The 23349-nt window shown below is 40.7% G+C and overlaps 1 protein-coding gene across 14 annotated transcripts in view; it reads left to right on the top strand.

Moving 5' to 3' along the window:
• The window catches only part of Fggy (FGGY carbohydrate kinase domain containing), a 479381-nt gene that overhangs the window by 49832 nt on the left and 406200 nt on the right, over window positions 1-23349 (top strand). For 12 of the 14 annotated variants that reach the window (XR_015452489.1, XR_015452488.1, XR_015452490.1 and 9 more), the window contains 2 exons: window positions 4067-4178; window positions 10504-10655. Coding sequence is in view for 10 of the 14 variants with exons in the window: in XM_087214470.1 (XP_087070596.1) it covers window positions 4067-4178; window positions 10504-10655 (264 nt within the window). In the remaining 4 variants the exon portion in view is untranslated. Of the gene's footprint in view, window positions 1-4066; window positions 4179-8520; window positions 9525-10503; window positions 10656-23349 lie in introns of those variants that run through there. The other 2 variants (XM_087214474.1, XM_087214476.1) reach the window with 2 other exon arrangements.

The raw sequence follows: 23349 nt of genomic DNA, 5'->3' as shown, positions 1-23349 counted from the left end.
CTGTTGCTATGATTCCCTAACTCCTGCATTCTACACGCCTATAGAATGAGGATCATGTGGATGCCACAAAAGTCTGCCACCAAACAAACAGTACTGGTCCTGGTCCTGCTGGAACCACAGCTGCAGCCACTGTGAAGCACTTTTTCAGTGAAAATCAGGAAACAGAACCTCAAGGCAGCCTTGGGCACTGAGGTCAAGGAGCATGCCCTGGGTGTGGTCCTGCAAACAGATTAGTCTTTTGGGTCTCTGAGTTTGTTGTAGTGGGTTGAAGTTTTCTGAGAGTTGTCATTTTCCAGACTATCTGCTAATTTAGCAAGTAGTCACTTACACCTTTCAAATCTTTTTCATTGCTCTTTTCCTAGCTAGACTATGAGTCTTCCAAATCTTTCCAATCTGTTTCTTTCTATTCCAAATTGTGCTGAAAACAGCCAAAAGTACACACACAGACCCTTCTATGTTTTGTTTAGATGTTTCTTGTCAGATGCCCTAAATCCATCACTTTTAAATTTGGCTTTCCACAGAGTTCTAGGGGATGGGCGCATTTCAGCTAACTTCTTTGCAACTATGACAAGGGAAGCCTTTCTTCCAGAGTCAAATTGGATTCTCATTTCTATCGGAGACTACCCCTCTAATCCCCTTGTCTTCTGAGCCCCGCCACCCAAGTCATCTATAATGCTCTGCTTTATAGTATTCTAGGCTTTTCTAGCCTGCTCCATCAAACCCTTCCAATCTCTCTTTGTTACCTAGTTCCAAAGCCGCTTCCACATTTTTGAGGTCAATCCTAATCTCTGGTACCAATCTTAGCCCATTTTTGTTATTATAACAAAATATTTGAGGGCAGTAAATATATCAAGAAAAGAGGTTTACTTTGCTCACAGTTCTGCATGTTCCAGAGCATGGCTTCTGCTTGGCTCTAGTGAAGGCCACTTGGTAGACAATGTCACAGTGATGGGAATGCATGTGAAAGGGAGATCATGACCGGATAGGAAGATGGAGAGTGAGGGGCACCAGTCTTGCTCTTTTATAATAGGCCTCTCTTGCAGGAACTGATCAAGGTCCCACCAAAACCACATTAATTCCAGATGGCATTTCCCCCAGGACCCCACCCACCCACCAAGGCTACCTTTTTAAAAGATCTCATTACTTATGTCAAATATCTATGTGGTTGATCTGACAAATAGATTCCAGGCTCTTGTGTATAGAGAGCAAAAAATTGCCAGTGTGCATTCAGTGGTACAAGAAAAGCAGCTACGTTTATTGAAAATGACCGGAAGATGTGCTTGGGACAGGCCCGTGCCAATAGAAACACAAATGAGACTCAAACAGGAAAGTGGTGTCAGGGTAACAGGAAAATAAAAAGCGCATCAATAAATCAAGATTTAGGATTTTAAAAAGAAGTATATCCCACCTCTGGTGTCTCTCACTGGATCTCTGGATAAGATTGACAGGGTGCTAAGTCATCTTAGGGGCATCTGACAGGCATGGTCCTCCAAGAGTTTACTCTGTTCAATTACATACATGAGGCACAGTTCCTATATATGAACCTTTAACTAAGCTTGAACCAGAAGATCATGCATGTGCTCTGGCCTGGAGCCTTAGAGATTTCCTGGATTTTTACTATTTTTATTTTTGCTTCTCTTTGAACAGGGGGAGGGTTATCCTTGGGGTGTTGCTCTAATTTGGGTGAGTAGAGAAGGGGTAGTCTCCCAGCCCCAATTGTGCTACCTGTGTTAATTACACTAGGGCCCTGACTTCCAGTACATGAACCCTTGGGCGACAAATCAGTATTATAAATAAAGCTTATACTCACATATAAGTCTTTGCATTGACATGTTTTATTTTTCTTGCGTTGATATTCTGGCGGGAAATTGCTGGGCTGAGTGGTTTTGTAAGAAACTGCCAAAGTTTTTCCAAAGTGGGTGTTGTACATTTGTACCTGGAATGAACAGTGGTCTCCTTTACCCATTGTTTTCTGACACTTGGTATTGTCAGTCTTTGTGATTACAGCTGTTCTAGTGGGTAGGTCATGGTATCTCACTGTGATTTTAATTTGCATTCCTTTGATTTAATTAGCAGGGTTGAACAATTTTCATAGACCATTTCATTTATTGGCCAGTTGTGTATTTTCTTGGGGAACTGTCTATTCAAATTTTTAGCACATTTTATAATTGGATTGCTTTGTTCTTATTTATTAGAATTCCTCATATATTCTATATTCAAGTGTATTATCAAGTGTGTGACTTGAATATATTTTATCCCATTCTATAATTTGTCTTTTCATATTTCTAATTGGTTCTTTTGAACTTGAAATTTTGATAAATTTATTCCTGTGCATTTCATTTTTTGATGCTATTATGAATAGAAATATTTTCTTAATTTCATTTTTTTCAGTTGCCAGAACATAAATACGTAATAGACTGTAATACATTAACCTTGAATCCTGTGATCTTACTAAACTTGCTTATTAGTTCTAGTAGCTTTTTTTGTAGATTCTTTAGAGTTTTCTGCATACGAAGTCATATCATCTGCAAAAGACACTTTTACTGTGTCTCTTTCCAGTCTGTGTGATTTATTTTATTTTCTTCTTTTACTGGTTAGAATATTTTACACAAGGTTGAATAGAAGTAGTTAAAGTGAACATTCTTGTTATTTTTTTTAAATAGGGGACATCATTCATTTTTAACATTAAGTATGACATTAGCCATCAGTTTTTGTGGATTCTCTTTATTAGTTTGTATAAGTTCCCTTCTGGTTCTGATCTCTAATTGTTCTTTTGTTGGAATGGGGAACATCTGATTTGATCATTTAGTGTTAGTACTTTATTGTGTATGTGTGTGTGTGCGTGTGTATGCATGTGCACGTGTTTGTATATGTACAGTATATATGTATTACATTGATTGATTTGTGGATATTAAGTTAACCTTGCATTCCTGGGATAACTACACATGGTAATGGTGTATATTACCAATTTTATATGTTTCAATATTTGGTTTAATATTTTGTGAAGCATTTATACACATATGTTCATGACAGATATTGGACTGTGGTATCCTTTATTTAAATGATGTCTTTGTCTTTGATACTAGAGTAATCTTGGTCCTGTCATATTTATTGCAAAGTACTGGCTCCTTCACTGTACAGGTTTGATACTGTCTATTCCTTAAATACTTACTGAAATTCTCCAGAGAAACCACTAGGAGCTGAAATTACTTTTTGTTTATTTTTTGACAGTTTTAAATATAGATTTGATTTTTAAAATAAAATAGACTTCTTGATTTGTCATGTGGCTTTGATCAATTTCTGTAGCCCCCAAATGGTTGATTTTGCTGACTTTTATCCAGTTTTATACTTTTATTTTGCTATGAGAATTTGCTTCCCTCCTCAGTTATCACACCCCGAAGTTGTACGTCTACTTTCTTTGTTAATTTCTGCATAATTTTCCCTTTTATAGACGTGCCATAATTCATTTGACAAGAATTAATTTTTTGAGTTTTTAAATGTGTTAATAGTAATGATGCAATTCTTCTATATGTAACTTACTTGTGGTAATAATTTGCTAATCACATAGGTTCCTGCAAGTGGGATCGATGGGGCAAGACATATGCATGTCTATAATTTTAATAGGTAGTATCAAATTATTTTTGAAAATTTGTACTCTCTAGTTACCCTGTTAGAATAATACTTATGAGGATCCTCTTGCCCATTCCTTGCCACTAACATATACTGTTAATCTTTAATATTTTTAACATTAAAAACAAACCTGGCATACTTTTATTTGTATTTATCTGATCATAGTGGTGTTGCAAATCTTTCCATGTACTCTGATCATTTTGTTTTTTTAAGTGACATTTCATGTCCTTTGCTTAAATTTCAATTAAGTTGGTTGTCTTTTTGTCATTACTTTATAGAAGCTTTTGCTTTATTAGTGATATTAAATTTTTACGTGATTTATTGCAGATACTTTTTTCTATACTATCATTTATTTCCTTCAAGTTGTAACTTGTCTTCATGCTATTAAAAGCTTGGTTTTAAAATTTGTGGTTATTTTGTTTGTTTTTTTAAACAGAAAGTTGTACAAGGGATCGATTTAAGCCGAATCCGAGGACTTGGGTTTGATGCCACATGTTCTCTGGTTGTCTTGGATAAGCAATTTCATCCTTTACCTGTAAACTATGAAGGTAGGACCTTTCCTCTCCCTTCTCTGGTGGTGGAAGATGGGAGGCTGGCTGGGGCAGTCTTGGTGATATGTTCAAAGTGCCCAAGTGCGGCATAAAGTCTGGTGGCTCTTACCACTGATAGTGAAGTTTAGGGGTGGAGTGTGGAAGCCAGATATCATGTCACAGGAGCTAAAAGATTGCAGAACAATTGGAATGAATGAATGTAGTGGGGATGGGTCAGAGAGGGACTTGGCACCACAAAGCCCAAGAGCTGTGGTAGAGAGCCTGATGAAAAAAGGACTTTTGCTCATTAGATGGCTAGGAGTGGCCTTGAACCCCTCATGTTATTTCTCTTTTCGGAAGGGAGTGTCAGGGTTTGCAGTTGTTTTTCTTATGAAGGTATACTATGCAATGGTCATTTGAGAGGGTGAGCTAACTACAATTAAAGGAAATAGAACAAGGCAGACAGGACCATATATCACATGACAGTCACACTTAATGGTGTTGTTCTGATAATTGATCCTTGTGACTTCACTAATGAGCTGTTTCAAATGTGAGTTGTTACTTGGACTCAACATCAGACATTTTTCTGGGAAATTTTAGACAATAGCAGTAGCACTAGTATTGAACACTCAAAGTCTATATTAGTCAGGCAGTCATGTAAATGAATAAAGTAGGCCAAGTTTGAGAAAAACAACATTACATGCATGATGATAAACTATTGATATCCTACTTTGTAGTAGGTGGAAGACATTGGGGGTGGTGGAGATATGGTGTACTGGAAATTAGATGTTCCATCTAAGGAGGCATTATCCTCTAGCAGTTGCCAGGATAGCTGTTACAAACACAGAGGGAGTGATGACCATCATCTGTGTGCTAAGCTCTGTCTTGTTAAGTGTTGGGGCTTTAAAGATGAACTGAGTGATCCTGGTCCTCAGTGAGTATGTGCTGGCTCACTTGGCTTTGTTCTGGGGCACAACCTGGGCCCCTTCAGAGAATAGAGATGTGAGGGGCGTGGGGAGCCAGTCAACCTCTGCTCAGCAAAGTGGGTACTTAGGAGATGTGGCAGCCATGGACTTGGCCCCAGGCATCTGCCAATGCTTCTTTTACTAGCTTTAAGTGAAAGTTAGGTGATTGTTAGGGACACTGCATCAGGAATTCTCATTTTGAATGAGATTTTAGATGGTCAGAGTCCTAAATGTCTGGGGATCCATGCTGTCTGATCTACTAAAATATGTGTTTGTTTTTTCAACTCTGGCTGTGCATGCATTAGTGCCAGTGGGGGGCATTTGTAAAACTGCCATCCATACATTGTACGCCCCAGATTTGTATTCAGTTGGCTTTAGATGGGTTTAGGGCAGTGATGGTAAACCATTCAGAGCTTTCAGTGATCCAAACAGCCTGCTGCAGCACATGTGCTGTAGGTTCGACACCACTGGTCTAGGACATCATCATTTCTTAAAAATGTCCTTAGTAATTCTAATATGTGGAGAATCACCAGGCACAGATGAACAGGCAGTTTAAATTGTAGGAACTGATACTGGAAGTGGAAGGAGAGAATTCTTTGTTGAACCTACTTAAATAGGCATCCTCTCTGGATACCATCTTGTTTTTTCAAGGTAAGTAGAATTGCTATCTGTTAATAAGTCCTCTATTAAATGGGAGCTACATTGCAACCCTAATGATAAGTGCTGAAGTACCTTTATTTCACCTAAAATGTTAAAACATACGCATTTATCTATCAGCTGTGTCTGGCTGTGGGTGCCACAGGCTGTGTTCACTGCAGATTGCCTTTCCACAGAGTGTATTAAATTAGATTTTATCTAACAGAATTATTGTTCTTGAAAATGATGGTTTTAAAGGTGGTTTGAAAGTTCTCTAAAGAGCTGCATGGTAGGAACCAACTGTAGTAATTGCAAGGAGCAGGGCCTGGTGTCAGGAAGAGGACAAATAACCCCAGTCATTACTAAAGCTTCAACCAGAAGACTGGCAAAAGTGTTGCTGTCTTTAAATGTCAACAACAACGATAACAAAAATAACAAATTAAGTACAGTAGTTTAAGAGCACTAAGCATCAGTGTGTGATAAAACAGCCTCATTCTTAGCCTCTTCTGGCTTGGATCTTCTTGTTTTGAAGATCAGAACGGCCCTGGGTCAGTAGTGCAGTCACTATGGTTTCCTTCCAGGCAGTCACCATGCTCCAGGCCTAACTCCTATCAAGTCATCTGGCCAAGAACCTTCTGGGGGTGGGAAAGAACCAAGCGTGATAGTTGGTGCTTGGGTGGGAGTTCAGAACTAGGCTGCTCTGCGCAACAGAAATCTAATATCTGATATTTTTGCTAGCTCATAGAAATTGTTTTGTTCTCGAGTATGCTGGAAACATGTCCTGTGAGGTGCTCAACATTTTAATTGAGTGATACCTGATGAATAATATGCCCTTAGGTGAAGCTAACTTTGTAACTCAAATTCTACTGTACTGGATTGCCTTGGGTTCTCCTAAAATAGGCAATCTTTTCTGGTTTGTTTCACATGCTCTTTCTGTTATGCTGAACCTCTTCCTTCACTCTTCCTCCACTGGCTGACCAGAATCAAATAAAAGCTCTGCCTTCTGGAAGATCTGTGTATATCCTCAGACTCAGCCTACTGGAGCTGAGCTCCTCCTGTGTTTTCCCAGGCCTGGCACTCTGTTCTGGCTGTCAGCTTCCTGAAAGACTCGTTTTCCTCTCAGTCACATGCTCCTCATGGGAAGGGATTGAGGTACACTCTTCTTGAAACCAAGCACTGTATCAAAAATGTAGTAGATGCTCAGTAAAAGATTAAGTGAACTTTAACTGAGCTATTTACTTGTGACTTTCTATAAGAATTGAAGATTAACTCTTCAGTTTTTGTCTAAAATGAGAATAACCCCGGTGTGATGGTACATGCCTGTAGGCCTAGAACTGTGGGAGACTGAGGCAGGAGGGTTGAAGTTTGAGCCCAGCCTGGACAGTTTAGCAACTTAGGAGACCCTTTCTGAAAAGAAATTTTAGTGAGGCTGGGGATTTAGCTCAGTGGTTCTGGCACCTGCCTTCCAAGTGCAAGGTCCCGAGTTCGATTCCTGGTACCAAAAAAAAAAAATTGTCCCAATGAAAAGAAATTTTAAATACTGAAAAAAGGGCTGGGGATATATCCACATGGAAAGGCCCTAGGTTCAATCCCCAATCCCCAGTACTGCCTCCAAAGAGTAATAATCATAATAAATATAGTAAAGTGATTCTGTATAATTCTCATTGTTTTGTTCTCATATTCTGCCTATAGTAGCAGTAGGTAATTGGCTTAAAATTTTTTTTCATTAAGTTTATTGGTATATTTTAGGTATATAATACAGTTACATTCATCTTTGGGAACTTATACCTTTACATGATGTATCTTGGTTCTCATTTTCTCCCCATTCCCCTGCCCTCATGGTTGGTAATAAAGCAGTCAACAAACATTTATTAATCATTACTCAGCACATGTCTTGACCTTGGCTAAGCAGCATGCGTGACATAAAGAGGGGAAACCTTTGGCTCTGTCTCTTGAGAAAATTATAACCTGGCTTAGGAGAGAAAGTTTATATGCACAGACATTCTCTCTGTCTGTCTCTCTCTCTCTGTCTCTCATGAGAGGACCATGAATGATGATCTATAGATAACTGACTTGTGCGATGCAGGATGGAATTGTCTGGAGAGTGGAAAATTATTCATATGATTGTAAAGCTCAGGAAAATTTTGTCTCTCAAGCATTTATTTATTTATTTATTTTTCCTTAAATTCTTTTATTGGTACATTTTAGGTATACAATAGATTTACATTTATCATTGAGTGCTTGTACCTGTACATGATGCGTCTTGGTTCTTATTTTTTCCCCATTCCCTGTGTGCCCTTCACCCCCTCCACCCTTCCCTGTTTACATAGACTTCGTTTCTGTTTTTTCTCTTTTCTCATAATTTTTTCTTTCCCTTCTTTCCTTTCCCCTTCCCCTCCTGCCCTTTGGACCTTTTCTTCCTATTTCACATCATCAAGTATTCGTTTTAATCATTTTAATCCTTAATTATGGCTTTTTTTTTTACCATAGTTGGAATATAGCAAGAGGTATTTTTGTCTTGAAGCAGCCATAGATATGTTCTCTATAAGATTTAATAAACAATAATGACCCCCTCTACACATACCCACTAATACACGTTTCTGATTCATTGATGGTCCAGGCTACAACTCAGATGAGTCTTGTGTGCACCAAAAGCTGAGAACCAGAGCCTGCAGGAATCTTATTATACAGCAGAACCACTCTGTTATTACAAGTGTGTTTTTTAAAATACGTCCGTAGAAGGTCTCATGTACTATGTCTTATTTTCCAAGTAATTGAAAGCTTTTTTGGGGACGTGAGATCTTTCCAGTCAGGAAAACAAGTGACTGAGCCTCGTGCTTTGCAATTTGTTCCTTATTTAGATATTTCTCTTAGGTTGACCTTTATTTTTCTTTTAATTTAAAAATGATTTTCAAAGACATAGAAGAGTTAAAAAGCAGTCTTTTATGTATTCATTATTGAGGGTAAAGATGAGATTTTGCTAAGTTTGCCTCAGGTCTTCTTGAGAAAGGTAGAGGGGGAGGAAAGTTAAGGGGATGAAAAAGGAATTAAGATGTGTTGTACACATAAACCGACTCCACACAAGGAATGTAAACATTATGTACTGCACATGCGTACTAATAAACCAAATAAAAAAGAACCATTTGTAACTTTAGCCCTTTTCCCTAGGCACCCTAATTGCTGCTCATATATACATTGTTTTTGTGCTTTTTCTACATATGTATATAGCTACAACAACAACAATAATAAACATATTCTGTCTTGAAATATTTCACTAGTATCATATTCATGTTGCTGTGTCTAACTCTGGTTTATTTTACTAATTTATTTATTCTGTTGGCAGATCTGGTGCAAAGCACACTTTATGGATTTGCCAGCTGCAAGACATTGGGCTTATTGTCAAACCTCATTCTGTCACAAATGATCGGTTTAATAGTCCTCATAGCAAAGTGAATTAGGTAGGATGATAAATGTTTAATTAGCACAGGGAGATACACAAAGAGATACCATAAACATTTCCTCTTAGCAAGGTATGTAGTTGTTGCATTTGTTTCACCATCAGGTCATGTGTGAAACTGCCTAGTTCAGTTACTCCTGGGTCCTCGCTGTCCTTCCTGTGACCTTCTCTCAGGTGTGTTCACTCCTGTCCTCCATATGGTGCCCCAGGAAACATCAGAAGTGGTGAAAGGAATGTGCCTTGCCCATGGATGGGAAGAGCAGAAGGACACAGTTACAGTACTCTGTGGGGTACTGGATAGGAGAGGTAGGATACAAGGGGCAGTGCTGCTCTTCCAGCTGGTTCAAATTCTTGTCCTTCTGATTACTCTCTGCGCCTTGCATGGGATAGGGACTTTCCATGTCCCTTCTGTGCATTATCTTTTATTTAGTATGGGATGAAGGATCTCAGTAACTCCCTCTATGCTATAGGTATTGTTATCCCCATCATATAGACAAAGACACAGAGAAAAGTTTGATAACTGTTTGAATATATCTCCCACAGTAGCTTAAGGGTCAGCATTTCTCATGCAGTGTGCTTATTCTAGAACTCAGGAGCTTGCTGTCCATCCATGGAATGAGGGAAAAGCCCGTAAATGAACTAATTTTAGATAAACAGACTTGAAAAAGTGGGAATATAAGCAAACAAACTAACTCTATTGTGCAGCCTTATGACGTGTTATACCATCAAAATGTTTGTCCCTATTGAATGTACACTTTTTAAAAAGTTTTATTGAGAGAGGGTCTTGCTATGTAGTTAAGGCTGATCTTGAACTTACTACATAGCTGAGGTTGGCCTCAAACTCATGGTAATCCTCCTGCCTCAGCCTCTGGAGTGATGGCATTACAGGGGTGCACCACCACACCTGGCTAAAGTACAGAGGTCTTTAAAAAGATAGTGTGTCCTTTTATGGTTTGTTCCTCAATGTAAGTCCAGAAAAGTTTTTCTAGAACTGAACGGATGGGAAAGGAAAAGAAAACATCGAGAAAGAATGGATGATGGTATAATTAACTGGTAGATTTCAACTGGTTTTAATGTTGACTGTTAACCCTGAGGTATGGTGAAGAGGGGTTTGGGGTTGTGATATACTCAGGGCCCTGCTGGTATCCTTTCACTTTGTTCATTCCTGGTACACGAGGTGAAAGTAGAGATTGTGGGGTGTTTTGTCCTTGGCCACCATCACTGTCCCCTTGAATCTGAAAGCAAAGAATGCATGTCTTTCTTCATCTCTCTCCATTTCCACTAGGTGATTTCCATAGAAACATCATCATGTGGCTGGACCACCGAGCCATCAGTCAGGTCCACAGGATCAATGAGACCAAGCACAGTGTCCTCCAGTGTGTGGGGGGCATGATGTCTGTGGAAATGCAGGCCCCAAAGCTCCTGTGGCTAAAAGAGGTGAGTGCTCAGGGGTGCAGGGAGGACACTAACAACAGTGGAGTGTTCTTTCACTGTGGAATAATAATTCCCTGCTAAAGTCTTTCATGTTTGCTTTTTCCCAGCAACTCTGAGTAGAAGGGTGATCCCATCTTGTTGATTAGGTGCAGCTGAATCACTCCTGTTTTCATATGCATGCATCACACCAGGCTCCATGATAAGTATTTTACATGTTATCTCTTTGAATCCTAACAATCACCCTATGGAGTAGGTTCTCTCTCTCTCTCTCTCTCTCTCTCTCTCTGTCTCTGTCTCTCTCTCTCTCTCTCTCTCTCTCCCTCATATATAGGATTTTTTTTTAGACAAGAGACCTAAAGCTGTACAGAATAAACCAGCTCACCTAAAGTGACACAAATAGGTAAGGGAGACAATATTTGAACCTGACTGGCTGACACCAAAATCAATTCTCTTTAATATCCAGCACTATGCTGAAGTTCAGAGAGGTTAGTTACCATCGCAGCAAGTGGCAGAACTGGGATTTAAATCCAGATCTTCTGCCCAGAGCCTTCTTTTTGTATACACTTTTAGCCCCATATTATTCATCCCTGGCCTTCTTGACATTTTAGGGTATCTCTTTCTTATCTCAGCTGCCCTTGGGTTTCCTTGGCCTTGATGCTGTGGTGATCACTGGTCAGAGCACTTGCAGGTGGTACCCATTTCCAGATGTCAGGCTCCTTTATGAAGTGTGGAGAATGCTGATGTCAGCTTAATGGTTCCTGTTAGTGATGGATGTGTGAGAAAGTTCAAGTCCTTTGGGAACTTCAGGGACTTGAAAACCGCTAGGTCTGTGGTGGCGAACCCATGGCATGCATGCTGCAGCAGGCTGTTTATTATCACTGAAAGCTCTAAAAGGTTTGCCATGGCTACCCTAGGTGGTCTGGTGAATAAGGAGTAAGACCTGGTATGATTCATTTACTGGCACTGGGGTTTCAGGTGGTCTGAGTCATCCATTTTCCAGATTGTGTATGGAAGTGGGGAGCTAAGAGTGCTTGAGAAGGTGCCTCAGGATAGTTGCCATGGGGAAGGAGCTAGGGGAGGAAAAAGGGCTTATTTAATCAGAGCAGGCTTGGTTTGTTATCTGTTTTATAAATTTTTATCTGCAGAAAGGCTTCTGTGCTTGCTGAGTTTGAAAACAAAGTTTCTTAGAAGTCAAGATTTTTATTAATCTAATTCTAACTCTGTCAATAATTTTATGCCTTCTTGGGAAAGAAATTACGTATCCCAGACTCTCTTTTCCATCTATACAGTAAGAGAGTTGGATTAGATTAGTTTGAAAACCTGATTCAAATGTCCGCTGAAACACCAATCAGAATATTGGTGCTGCTCTGTGTTGCTCTGCACTCTGCTGTCTGTTTTACCCACTGATTTTTTAAAATCTTACCAAGCTCTGCCTGGTAGGTAGCATGGGGAGCTGAGGCTGAGAGAGGATATCTGACCTTCTCAAAGATGTAGTGGAGCCACAGTTCAAAACATTTGTACTAGGCCCTGACCCCAGCTCATGCCACCATATCATGCAGTACAAAATCTCTGAGAAGCATGGCTCTTGGGATAGGACCAGGAACAAGGGTAGTTTTCCGCAAAGGTGACCTAAACTTATTCCAAAAGAAGAAATGGATTACATGCATCACCTTTTTTTGGCGACATAGGAGGATTGGGCAGGTGCTTGTGTATTCATATCAGTGTCGGACTGAGCCCAAGCTGTGTGTTCAGCTTAGCTGTATGTTTCAGGGAGACTCATGTACATCTTGTAAGAACCATACTAGTGCATACCACCTTGCACTTGAGATTAGTCTACACTGCATAAAGCCCGTAGAAAATAATTTCTAGATTACATTATTCTTCTACTTATTCAGCTACCTGAAGGTGAGCCTCGGATCTATGTAATTGTTACAAATGGCTCACGAAAAACCACCTGCACAAAGGCTTCATGTGAGCAATAAGAGGTTATTTATTCTGCCTAGATGCAGGCAAGCAGACATTGAGAAAGATGTCAGTCCTTGGCCAGAGGAGAAGTAGGTTTTTATAGAGTTTGGGAAGAGGGTTGTAATCCTAAGGAATCTGAAGTGGAATGTTTGAGGTCAGGGTACCCAGGACGGTTAGTGCAGGTATAGAGATACTACAGGACTTCTCGACACTGGGCAGATTGTATGTCCTGTCCTAAATTTTCTTTATGGCCACCTGTTCTGGTTACTGAGGGCAGCATGACCCTTTAGTGCTTTCCTGCTGTTTGTGGAGTGCAGCATGTTTGCTGAGAGGATCCCTGTCAGGTCAGACATGACAATGGTTTTGGGTTTTTTGGTAAGCATACACAGGAGGAATTCTTGCTCAGAGGCCCTTTGGTTTTAGCATGATTACAAATTCAAAACTAAAGATCTTTCTAAAATCAGTATTAGTATTGTCTTAAAGCCTGCCAGAGCTGGCTTATAGTGCTTCCAAACTTTAAAGTCTAAATAAGTTGCCTGAAGATCTTGTTAAACCAAACATTCTGACTCAGCACCCTGGGGCAGGGACTGAGAATTTGAGACCTTTCATTTCTAACAAGTTGCCAAGTGATGCTGATGTTGCTGGCCTGAGGACTTACCACACCACTTTTAACTTGAGAGGCCCTGCCCTTGTACCCTGAGGAAAAGCATCTGCTTGTGGAGAGTCAGGAGTGTACCTTCTTGGTGGTGAGGTGATGGGAATTAGATGGCGTCAGCAGAGCTGTTCAAGGGCACATTTGGAGTAAGAACCTGAGGCTTTGTGTTCTGAGCTCACTAAACTGTCATTTGTTTACTCTTTATTCAGTCCTTAATTTCCAGATCCTAACTGAGCCCCTGCTGTGAACTAGCAACTATGATAGACATTGTGCACAAAAAGGACTCAGCCTTGCCCTGGAGTGGCTTAGTAGGAGGGCATGAGGAACGGGGTGGTCAGAAGATGTACCATGTATAGCAATAAAGGAATATGCTCAGTGCTCTGGGAGAAAATACTTTGGTTCCTGGGAGAAAGCAGTGTGATATAAGTTTCATGGCAGAAGTAGAGGTTTGCTTAGTAGGGAAGACAAGAACGATGTTTTAAAGAGAACCTGTGGCACAGTTGTTATATTGTAGGCAGGTCCCAGGGAAGAGCTGGGGTTTTGGGAGAGTAGGAGGTGAATGAGATCAGGTAAGTAGCTGAGGTCCAGTTTTTTCTGTTTTGTTTCGTTTTGTTTGTTTGTTTGTTTGTTTGAGACAGGCTCATCATGTAGTTCAGGCTGTCCTTGAACTCACTATATAGCCCAGGCTGGCCTTGAACTTGAGGTGATCTTCCTGCCTCAGCCTCTGGAGTGCTGGGATTATTGGGGTGTGTGTGTGTGTGTGTGTGTGTGTGTGTGACACTACACCTGGCTTAGGTTCAGTTTTTAAGGGCTTATTTGGTGATGGAGATTCGTCAGTGGTTGTTAAGAAGGATGTCTTAGGTAACTTAGGCAGGGATGTGGAGGTTAGAACAAGGGTGTATGTGTAAGAATCAGAGTTTTCTCACTCTGTTTTTTTTTCCGCATTACCTGTGCACCCTTCACCCCCTCTGCCCTTCCCTATTTACATAGACTTTGTTTCCATTTTTTTCCTTTTCTCATAATTTTTCCTTTCCCTCCTTTCCTTTCCCCTTCCCCTCCCACCACCCCTACCCCTTTGGACCTTTTCTCCCTATTTCAAATTATCAATTTGTCATTTTAATCATTTTAATTCTTATTTATACTTTCAGTTTCTCACACTAGAGAAACTATTTGGTATTTACACGTGTGTGTCATATTTATTTCACTCATGAATATGGCCTCAATATGCATCCATTTAGCTATAAATGTCTCTAGTTTCTCATTCTTTATGGCTGAGTAGTACTCCATTTTATAAAAAAAACCACATCTTCTTTATCCAGTTTCCAGCTGATGGGCACTTGGGCTGTTTCCAAGCTTTAGCAATTACAAACTGTGCTGCTATAAACATGGGTGCACATATATCGCTGTGGTACAATTCTTTTAATTCTTTTGGAAAGATCTCTAGCAGGGGAATAGCTGGGTCAAATGGGACCTCTAGCCCTAGTTCTTTGAGGTATCTCCATACTGATTTCCACGGTGGTTGCACCAGTCTACACTGCCACCAACAATGGAGAAGGGTTCGTTTCTCCCCACACCCCCGCCAGCATTTATTATTGGTTGATTTCTTGATAGCAGCCATTCTTTCCAGGGTGAGGTGGAATCTCAGTGTTGTTTTCATCTGAATTTCGCAAATGACCAGTGATGTTGAACATTTTTTCATATGTTTGCTGCTTTTAATTCTTTGTCTGAGAATGTCTGTTCATTTCAGATGCCCGTTTTTGAATTGGGTTTTTGAATTTGGGGGCTCTGATTTTTTTCAGTTCTTTATATATTCTAGATAGTCCTTTGTGTAAGGTACAGCTGCTAAAAATTTTTTCCCACATTGTAGGTTGTCTCTTAGTTCTGTTGGTGGTTTCTCTTGCAGTGCAGAAGCTTTTTAATAAGATGAGATCCCAGTTGTTGATTCTTTCTGCTAGTTCCCATGTTACTGAGGTTTTGTTCATAAAATCTTTTCCTATGCCAATGTCTTCAAGACTTCTACTTAACTTATCTACCAGCAAGTTAATGTTTCTGTCTTAATATTTAGATCTTTAATCCACTTCGATCTTAGTTTAGTGCATGGTGATAGATATGGGTCTAGTTTTAATCTTTGGCAGGTTGAAGTCCAGTTTTTCCAACACCATTTATTAAATAGGCTATCTTTCCTCCAATGATGGTGGTTGGCTGCTTTGTCAAAGATGAGGTAGCTGAATGTGTCTGGAGTTGTTTCTACATCTTCTGATCTGTTCCACTGATCCTCAGGTCTGTTCCTTTGCCAATACCATGCTGTTTTTATCACAGTAGCTTTGTAGTATAGTTTCAAGTTGGGGATTGTGATACCCCCAGCCATGTCTCTGTTGCCTAGAATTGCTTTTGCTATTCTAGGTCTCTTCTGGTTCCAAATAAAATTTTGGATTGTTTTCTCTAGTTCTGTGAAGTATATTGTTGGAATTTCAATCAGCATTGCATTAAATCTATATAGTAGTTTTGGAAGTATGGCCATTTTCACTATATTGGATCTTCCTACCCAGGAACAAGGGATGTCTTTCCATTCTCACTCTGTTGATGGTAGCACCTTGATGGCTTTGCATTGCTCCTAGAATAAATACCAGAATTTGTGAGATAGCTGAGAAGATGGTGTGTGATGTAGTTTTCACTTCCTCCCTCCCTCTAACCAGTGTCCCTCACCAACTTGCTCACTCTTATCCATCCACAGGGATCTAGTCAGAGTTCCTCAAGCACAACCGGTTCTTCACCACCTTGGAGTCTTGTCTAAGGGATGGCAAACTATGGCCCCAGGATGACTGCCTGTGACTAGCTGGCTGGAGAGCTACAAATGGTTCAAATGGTTGAGGAAAAAGAAAAAGAATACTTTGTGACTTGTTAAATTCTATGAAGTTAAATCTTTAGTGGAATTATTATTGGAACACCGTCAAACTCATTCCTTTCTGCATTGTCTGTGGCTGCTTTTGCATAACAGTGACAGAGCTGAGAAAGCTGAGACAGAGACTGTATTTCCTGTAAAGAAGAAAGTGTATACCACCTGGGCCTGTGGAGAAAAAGCCTGCTGACTTGCTGGTGGTGTTCTTTCTGCCCAGATTATCCTTTTCTCTGCCCACTATTGATTCTTCCCCATCATTTAGGTCTCAGCTTTATTGATGTTTCCTTAGAGAAGTCTTTCCTGGCCCAGAGATGAATCAGAAGTCTCTTATCTTTGCACTTGTCTTAGACACTCTTCTCATTGTTCAGACAAAATACCAGACACCCAAACTAAAAGGGGGAGAGGTTTATTTTGGCTCATGTTTCAGTCCATAGTTGGCTGGCTCTCAACCAGATGGTATGGCACAGGTACATGGCAGAGGAATAGCTGCTCATTTGGTGGTGGTTTGGAAGCAGAAAGGGCCAACAGAGGAGCTGGGCAGGGAGATACAATCTTCTGGATCATGCCTACAGTGACCCGCCTCTTCCTACCAGGCCCCACCTCCTAAGGGCAAGTCTGCTGTAATGCCCCATAATACAGTTGTTGCGTGGGGGTTATGCACCACTGCTCTGCTGGAACAGCAGTGAACTGGGATTGTATACTCAGCACCAGTCCTGAACTAAAGGAAGTGTAATATAAAGGAAGAGGACGTATTCAAAAAAGGGGGAGGAGAAAGGAGAAGATAGACAGCTACCCCAAAGAGTAGGGGACGCTGGAAAAGGTGGAAGCCCTTGAGCCCTTGTCCTTGGCTCCTTTTATTAAGATTAGCAACCCTTCCCTCCTTGTGGGAACCTGGAACTTGTCAAAATCTGACTGGCTCTCTGGCTGTCTTCAACCCTAACCTGTACACCTTTGCCTATATTTCTTCTGGTCATTTGATTCCTTCCTGCCCTTTTGTGATGGATAAATTGGGAGGAGGCCTTATAGAAAGGCAGCTTAGAGTTAGTGATTCAGTAAAGGGGATATGTGTGCATCTAGTGCAGTAATATAGTGAGCCTGGAGTTGGAGTATACATATCTGTATAAATGTATAGGTCTGTATCTTTTTATGTGCTGAGTAAGAGTTTTAAGGTGGGTGCCCCTTGTCTCCTTTGCATTTTGGGGGTGGTGGTGAGGGGGGCTGGTTACTCTAGTCTTTCATGCTTCTGGCTTCATCTGTACTTTGTCTGTCAACTCATCCTGTTAAACTCTCATGTTAGTTGTGTTACCTGGTACCTTTCCAGGTCTGGCTTCTCTCTCTCTTTCATTACCTTTGTCTTTCTAATAGCTCGAGTCTAACTGCAGAGGCAAAAGCTGCCTTTAGTAAGGTTTTCTATTAATTTCTTTAATAAAGCTTAACGAGGCTCTTATTTTCTTTCTCTGGCTACTAACCCTCTTTCCCTACACAGTCACCTTCCAAAGGTCCTGCCTATGATTGCATGAGGCATTAGAGGAATATCTAGATATAAACTGTAACGGTACTCTTAATTTTACTGCATTGCATCTTTCATGTTTTAATGTCAGTTTGTATGATGATTTGTAATGCTTGCCCCCTCCAGCTATTGTAATCTGTGACACAATAGAGATCATATCTGTTTTGTTTATGAAGCCCCAGAGTAGCTGACTAACAGTATATTTTGAATAATTTGACCCAGTAAGAGGGTTGATGCAGCACTCCAGGTGAGAATGACTGAGGCCTGAATTAGGCACTGCACAGTGGACAGGGGCAGTGGACTGCACTGCATGGTTTCAGAAGTCCCTGAAATCTTAAGGGGCTATTACCAACTGGATGTTGAGGCTGGATTGGACCACCATGGCACTTGGGCAAGGTCACTTGGGTTCTCCTCTTACAATATGGAATTTTAATCATGTCCTTTATATGTAAGCTTTATGTGTTTCAGGTTGAAGTAGGTCTCCTTAATAAGAATTGTCAGATAAAAGGAAAAATGCCATTTGAATTTAAAAAATTTTTAATAACCCCCAGCAGTCTGGCTTTTCCATTTGGTCTCAATGATTCTGACTCTCATCTTAATGAAGTCCAAATGTAAATTAAGTTTTGTCAGGCTGGAGCAGCTGGATTTGCCTATCTTTATAAACAGGAAACATTGTAGGGTAACAAGGTACAGACTGAGGAAGGTCATGGAAGTTAACAGGCTGATACTGATTCTGACAGCTCAGTGTTAATGGAAGATAATTAATGGGCTTGCAGAGGCCTAGAGACATTCCAGTCTGACTTTTAACTCATTTCCTCCTTTTGCCATTGTCAGCAGAAAAGAAAAGGCATCCTATCTGCCCTCCCACCTCCCAGTCCATGCCCCTCTGCCTGCTGGTCTGACAACCTACTGGGAAGGGAGTAGATAAGTTCCTGGGTTGGTTCTGATGCAACTTCCCTGGTGTGCTTAGAGTCTTTGGAGGATCCTGGGCTTTGGGTGCCTAGAGAAGTCTGATAACTTCCTGCCTATGAGGAAAGTGTCAGTTAAATATTTTACTATAGAACCTGTGGCAAAGAAAGCCCTGTTTGTGGTCAGAAAGTCTGGTTGGTTTAGTCCTTAGTAAAATAAGAGGTGTGTCTAGCTTGCTTTTAATGCCTTGTCTGGCCTTATTTTTTTATTCTTCTGGATAATATAATAACATCTTTTCTCTGTCTTAATGTTTATTTTAATCTTGAAATTTTATGAAAGATAAATAAGTTCTTTTTAAAAAAATATTGTTTAAAAAATGCCAATATGGTGGAAACTATAATCTTTCTTAATCTGGCTTAAAATTTCATGTATAGGTCTAATATTATTCCTTTCATGCAAGCATTAGAAATAACACAAGATATTGAGCAACTTTGGGAGAAATAGTAGTTTTATAACAACAACAGCAAAAATATTAAGGATTTGGAGTCAGATATGCTCTATTTAAATCTTTCTATGCTACTCTCCAATTGTGGGACCTTGGACAAGATAAATCGACTTCTTTGGGTCTTAGTGTGCTAAGCTGTAAAATGAAAACAGTACTGTTCGCCTCGTGGAATTATTGTAATTCAGTGAGATATTTGTATAGTCGATATTCAGATAATTTAAGTTTTGTTGCCAAGTATTTAAAATGTGTTTCTCTTATGAGCATTTCACTTAATACGCTGTCAGCAATTGAGAGAATTTTAAACAGTAGAATATCTTCATGGAGTTGGTGTGGTTTTTTTTTTTCTGTTTCAAAGCTATGAAAGCATGTAGAAACCACAAGCATGTAGAAACCACAAGCATGTAGAAACCACAAGCATATAGAAACCACATGCACTTGTCAGAGACAATCACAGAGAGTAGACGGTAGATGAAGACATTCATTTGTTTGATTGTCCACATGCTGTGTGTGACACCTGCACCACAGGCAGCCAGCTCTGCACTCAGAACACACTGATTTACTCAGTGTCTTCTGTTTGTCCCTTTCAAAGTCACTGGTGACTCAAACCCCCGAATTACTGTATGTCACACTGTAGTCTAATGGGATAGATATTATCCCTCTTTGCATATTGAAAACTGAAACTCAAAAGAGTTAGACTTACTCATATTGTCACACAGGTAGGCAAACCCATCCCATGTCGGGAACAGCATAATGCCTCTGTTCCTACCCGTCCACCTGTGCAATTTCTTGTGGGGATCCAGACAGGCTCTCTGCCACGAAGAGGTTATAGTCTGATTAGAGGAGAAAGATGCAGATTAACCAAGCAATAAGGACAAAAACAGCAGCTAAAGTGTATTTAATCTTGTTCTATGTCTAGCACTTTTGTAATCCTCGCAACTATCCTATGGAACAGTTGTCCTCTTTTACAGGTGAGGAAACAGGCCCAAGGACTTTAAACAATATGTTCAAGATCACTCAGCTAGTGAGTGGCAGGGCTGGGTTTGAACTTTGGCATTTTGCATCCAGAGTATGGCCCATCACTATTTCTCTCTACTACAGGTGTTTGTATGTCAGGCTTTGTGTAAACCTGTTCAGAAAAGAAATTTATAGGTGATAGTTTCAGCAGGATCTGGGGCTGTGAACAGTGGGTGGTGGGTTCATGTTTTCATTTGACCACTTTTCTTATATGACAAGCCTTGGGGATGCCACAGTGAATGAGAGAGACGAGGGCTCCATAATGCACAGGAGGAAACCAGGACTCAGGAGGCTGACAAGGCTTTACCAGAGCTGCCTGGGTTGAATGGGAAAGCCAGGATCCTGACCAAGTCCAGCCTGCCAACAGCTCCCGGGCTCTACCCATTGCCTCTTACTGCCTGTTCTTAAATGGCACTGATTCTTCCATCTGCCAGGGCCACAGCTGACTGCTTATACATAGAGTTCATTTGACCCACAGCCTATTTGGAGAAACAAACAAACAAACAAACAAAAAAGCATTTTTGAATTAGTTTCCATTGTGTAAAGACAAAAATGTTGTTAATAAAAATCCAGATTGCTGTTTCTCTGGCAACAGCAGGGCCCCAAGGAGCCGGGCAGAGCTGAGCAGGGGTGGCCCTCTTCCGCAGAGGCTGGCTGTGCTAGTTTCCAAGCAGTCCCCACCAGCTGCATCACTCATTCTCTTTTCCATTCCCCCCACCTCAGGCAATTGACTTTAGACCCAGGCTGTAGCTACTTGTTCGAGGAATCCATTATTACCTCTCCTATAACAAATGCTGAGAGCAGTGGAAAGACTGCAGATGGTGAGTTTCTCGATCAGTGGCTCTAAGGATTCCATACTCATAATCTCTCACACTGCTCCATCTTTGCTTTTGCTGCCTGACAAATTTATGGAATTTCTTTCTTTACTTGGGAACTATGTACTGATTGCTCAAGACTCCACTTTTTCCTCCTCCAGGAAGCCTTCCTTGACTTTCTGCATCCAGTGTTGAGCAAGGTCCTGCCCTCTGTCCCCTATGGCATCCCCTGCTTCTCTCTGCCCTGGGAACTGTTACAAGACATCACATCTTGTTTATTGGGTGTGCCTAGTGTCTAGGGCACTGTTGAGCATCTAACATTAATAACTTGGTAATTACTTTGATGAATGGATGAACTTACTAGACCATCTATCATGCCATTTTTGATTACTGAGTGTGCCTGTCTAATCATTCTGATTGAAAGTAAAGGGTCACTCGCATACCCCATTTATGTTAATTTTCTCTTCCCCTTTGCGGAAAGTGAGGCTTGGAGCATTCCCTCTCCTTTCTACCCCACACCCACCCCTTAGCTGCAGTCCTGTTTACCTGAGTCAGCGTCTGGGCAGGGACTCCCCTGAGTCTTCCCATTGTGTCTTTGGACCCCTGAAGTGGATTTCCCTCTTTATAATTGCCTTTTTTGCCCCCAGGAGAATACACGTTTCATCCACTAAGTCAAAAAGCCCTTGTGGGCAATGTTTATGCCAAGGCCCTATTGTTGGGACCAGATCCCTGCAGCCCGTGAGGAGCATGGCCAGTACTGCCAGCTGGTGTTAAGGCCTCTGTTGTGCATTTCCTCTTCAGGGTGGGCTGCTCATCACCGGACTCTCTACATACACACTGCTGAGGCTGATGCCTGCCTTCATCCACCTGGATCATGAATCCCTTCTGTATCATCCTCATGTCAGCATTGGATTTATGTCTAGTATATTCTTTTAGTTTTATAGTTTAACAAAGCAATTTTAAAATGCAGACTGGAAAAAAAGTGCTCATCTGATACCTAGTAATATATAACAAATGCCAACTATTATCATAATATTAGTATTTTTGTGTATTTTTATGGCTTATGGTTGGCTTTGACATATACAGTATTTGTTTTATTTCATTTATGACATGGATGGCCTTGTGAGATAAATATTACTATTTCTCATATTTTATAGATGAAAATGAAAGCCTCAAAGAGATGAAATGACTTTGCAAGTTTGAGCACCAGCCCAGGGTTCTTCTGGCTCTGCTTTGTTTTTCTATGACATGTTTCTTCTTCACTCAGTCATTGTATTCTTAGCTTCATAAGTGCAGGGACCAAATCTGTATATTCCTAACTTGCTGTTTTACCCCCAGAGCCAAGCACAGTGTCAGCAGTCACAACCACTCCGTGAATGTTGCTAAATGAACTTAGGTCTCCTGGTCAGCCAGAAGACAGACTTGCGGGCATAGGGCTGCAGTACTGAGATAGAGACCTAGGCTCAGCTAGCTTGCTGCCAGTCTTCCTATCTGCTGTGCAGGGATGTCAGCTACTTTGAGTTTTCAGTGTAACCAGAGAGGTGAGAAAAAGATCGCTAAGTTGGCTGGCTTGATGCCCACACGGCATTAGATTTGTTAAAAAGCGGACAAAACTCTCACAGTTGGAGGAAAATATTGCCTTCAGAAAAGACACTAAAAAGGATGTTCCATTTCATGGTCGTGTGTGATATAGTAACTCCGCAGGATGACTGTTACCTTGGGAACCAAGAGGCCCAGGGTTAATAGGGAAAGCAGCAGGCCAGGAGTCCAAAGAGATGGAAAACAGGATTCTTCTGGAGAAGTAAATCTCATTTCTCTGAACACACAGGATGGTTTTCACTTTATTTTTCCCCTTCTTACCTTCACAATGAGAATAACTCTTCTGCTGTGTAAGGATATACTCACTTATTCAGCAAAACAAACTTTGTTTTTTTCTAGTAACTACTACATATAAAGCACTGTGTCTGTGATAGAGAGGCCAGGAAGGGCCACATTTGCTGTTTTCTCAGGGAGCTCCCACCCCTAGGACTGAAAGCAAGAAACTTAAAACCCCCTTCCCCCAAGATTTTATAGAAATTGCACACATACAGAAAAGTTGAAGCCATTTGGCATCAAACACTCAGAACCATTATATTTTATTGTCCTGTTTTACCATTTATAAGTCCATCTGCCTGCACCTCTGTGCCCCCATTGATCCATCTGAAGTTGGAACATCATGAAACTTGTGAAGGCAATTTGAAATCCTAAAAGCTCTCAAAAAATTCTAGTTAAGATGTTGACCCTGTTTTATGGCTGTCTTCAGACATGATCAATACCTGTACTAGGCTTTATTCATTATCTACTATGTGTTTTTAAGTCTGTCATGGTTTAAATGTGAAATGTCGCCCCAACATTCATATATTGCGGGCTTGATCCTCAGTGCAGT

This window comes from Heterocephalus glaber, unplaced genomic scaffold (assembly GCF_053883595.1).
Source record: "Heterocephalus glaber isolate CG9 unplaced genomic scaffold, H.glaber_assembly_v1.0 deba00001447, whole genome shotgun sequence".
Classification (NCBI taxonomy): domain Eukaryota; kingdom Metazoa; phylum Chordata; class Mammalia; order Rodentia; family Bathyergidae; genus Heterocephalus; species Heterocephalus glaber.
The sequence above is the reverse complement of the archived record's forward strand: the minus strand, read 5'-3'. Positions and strand labels throughout refer to the sequence as shown.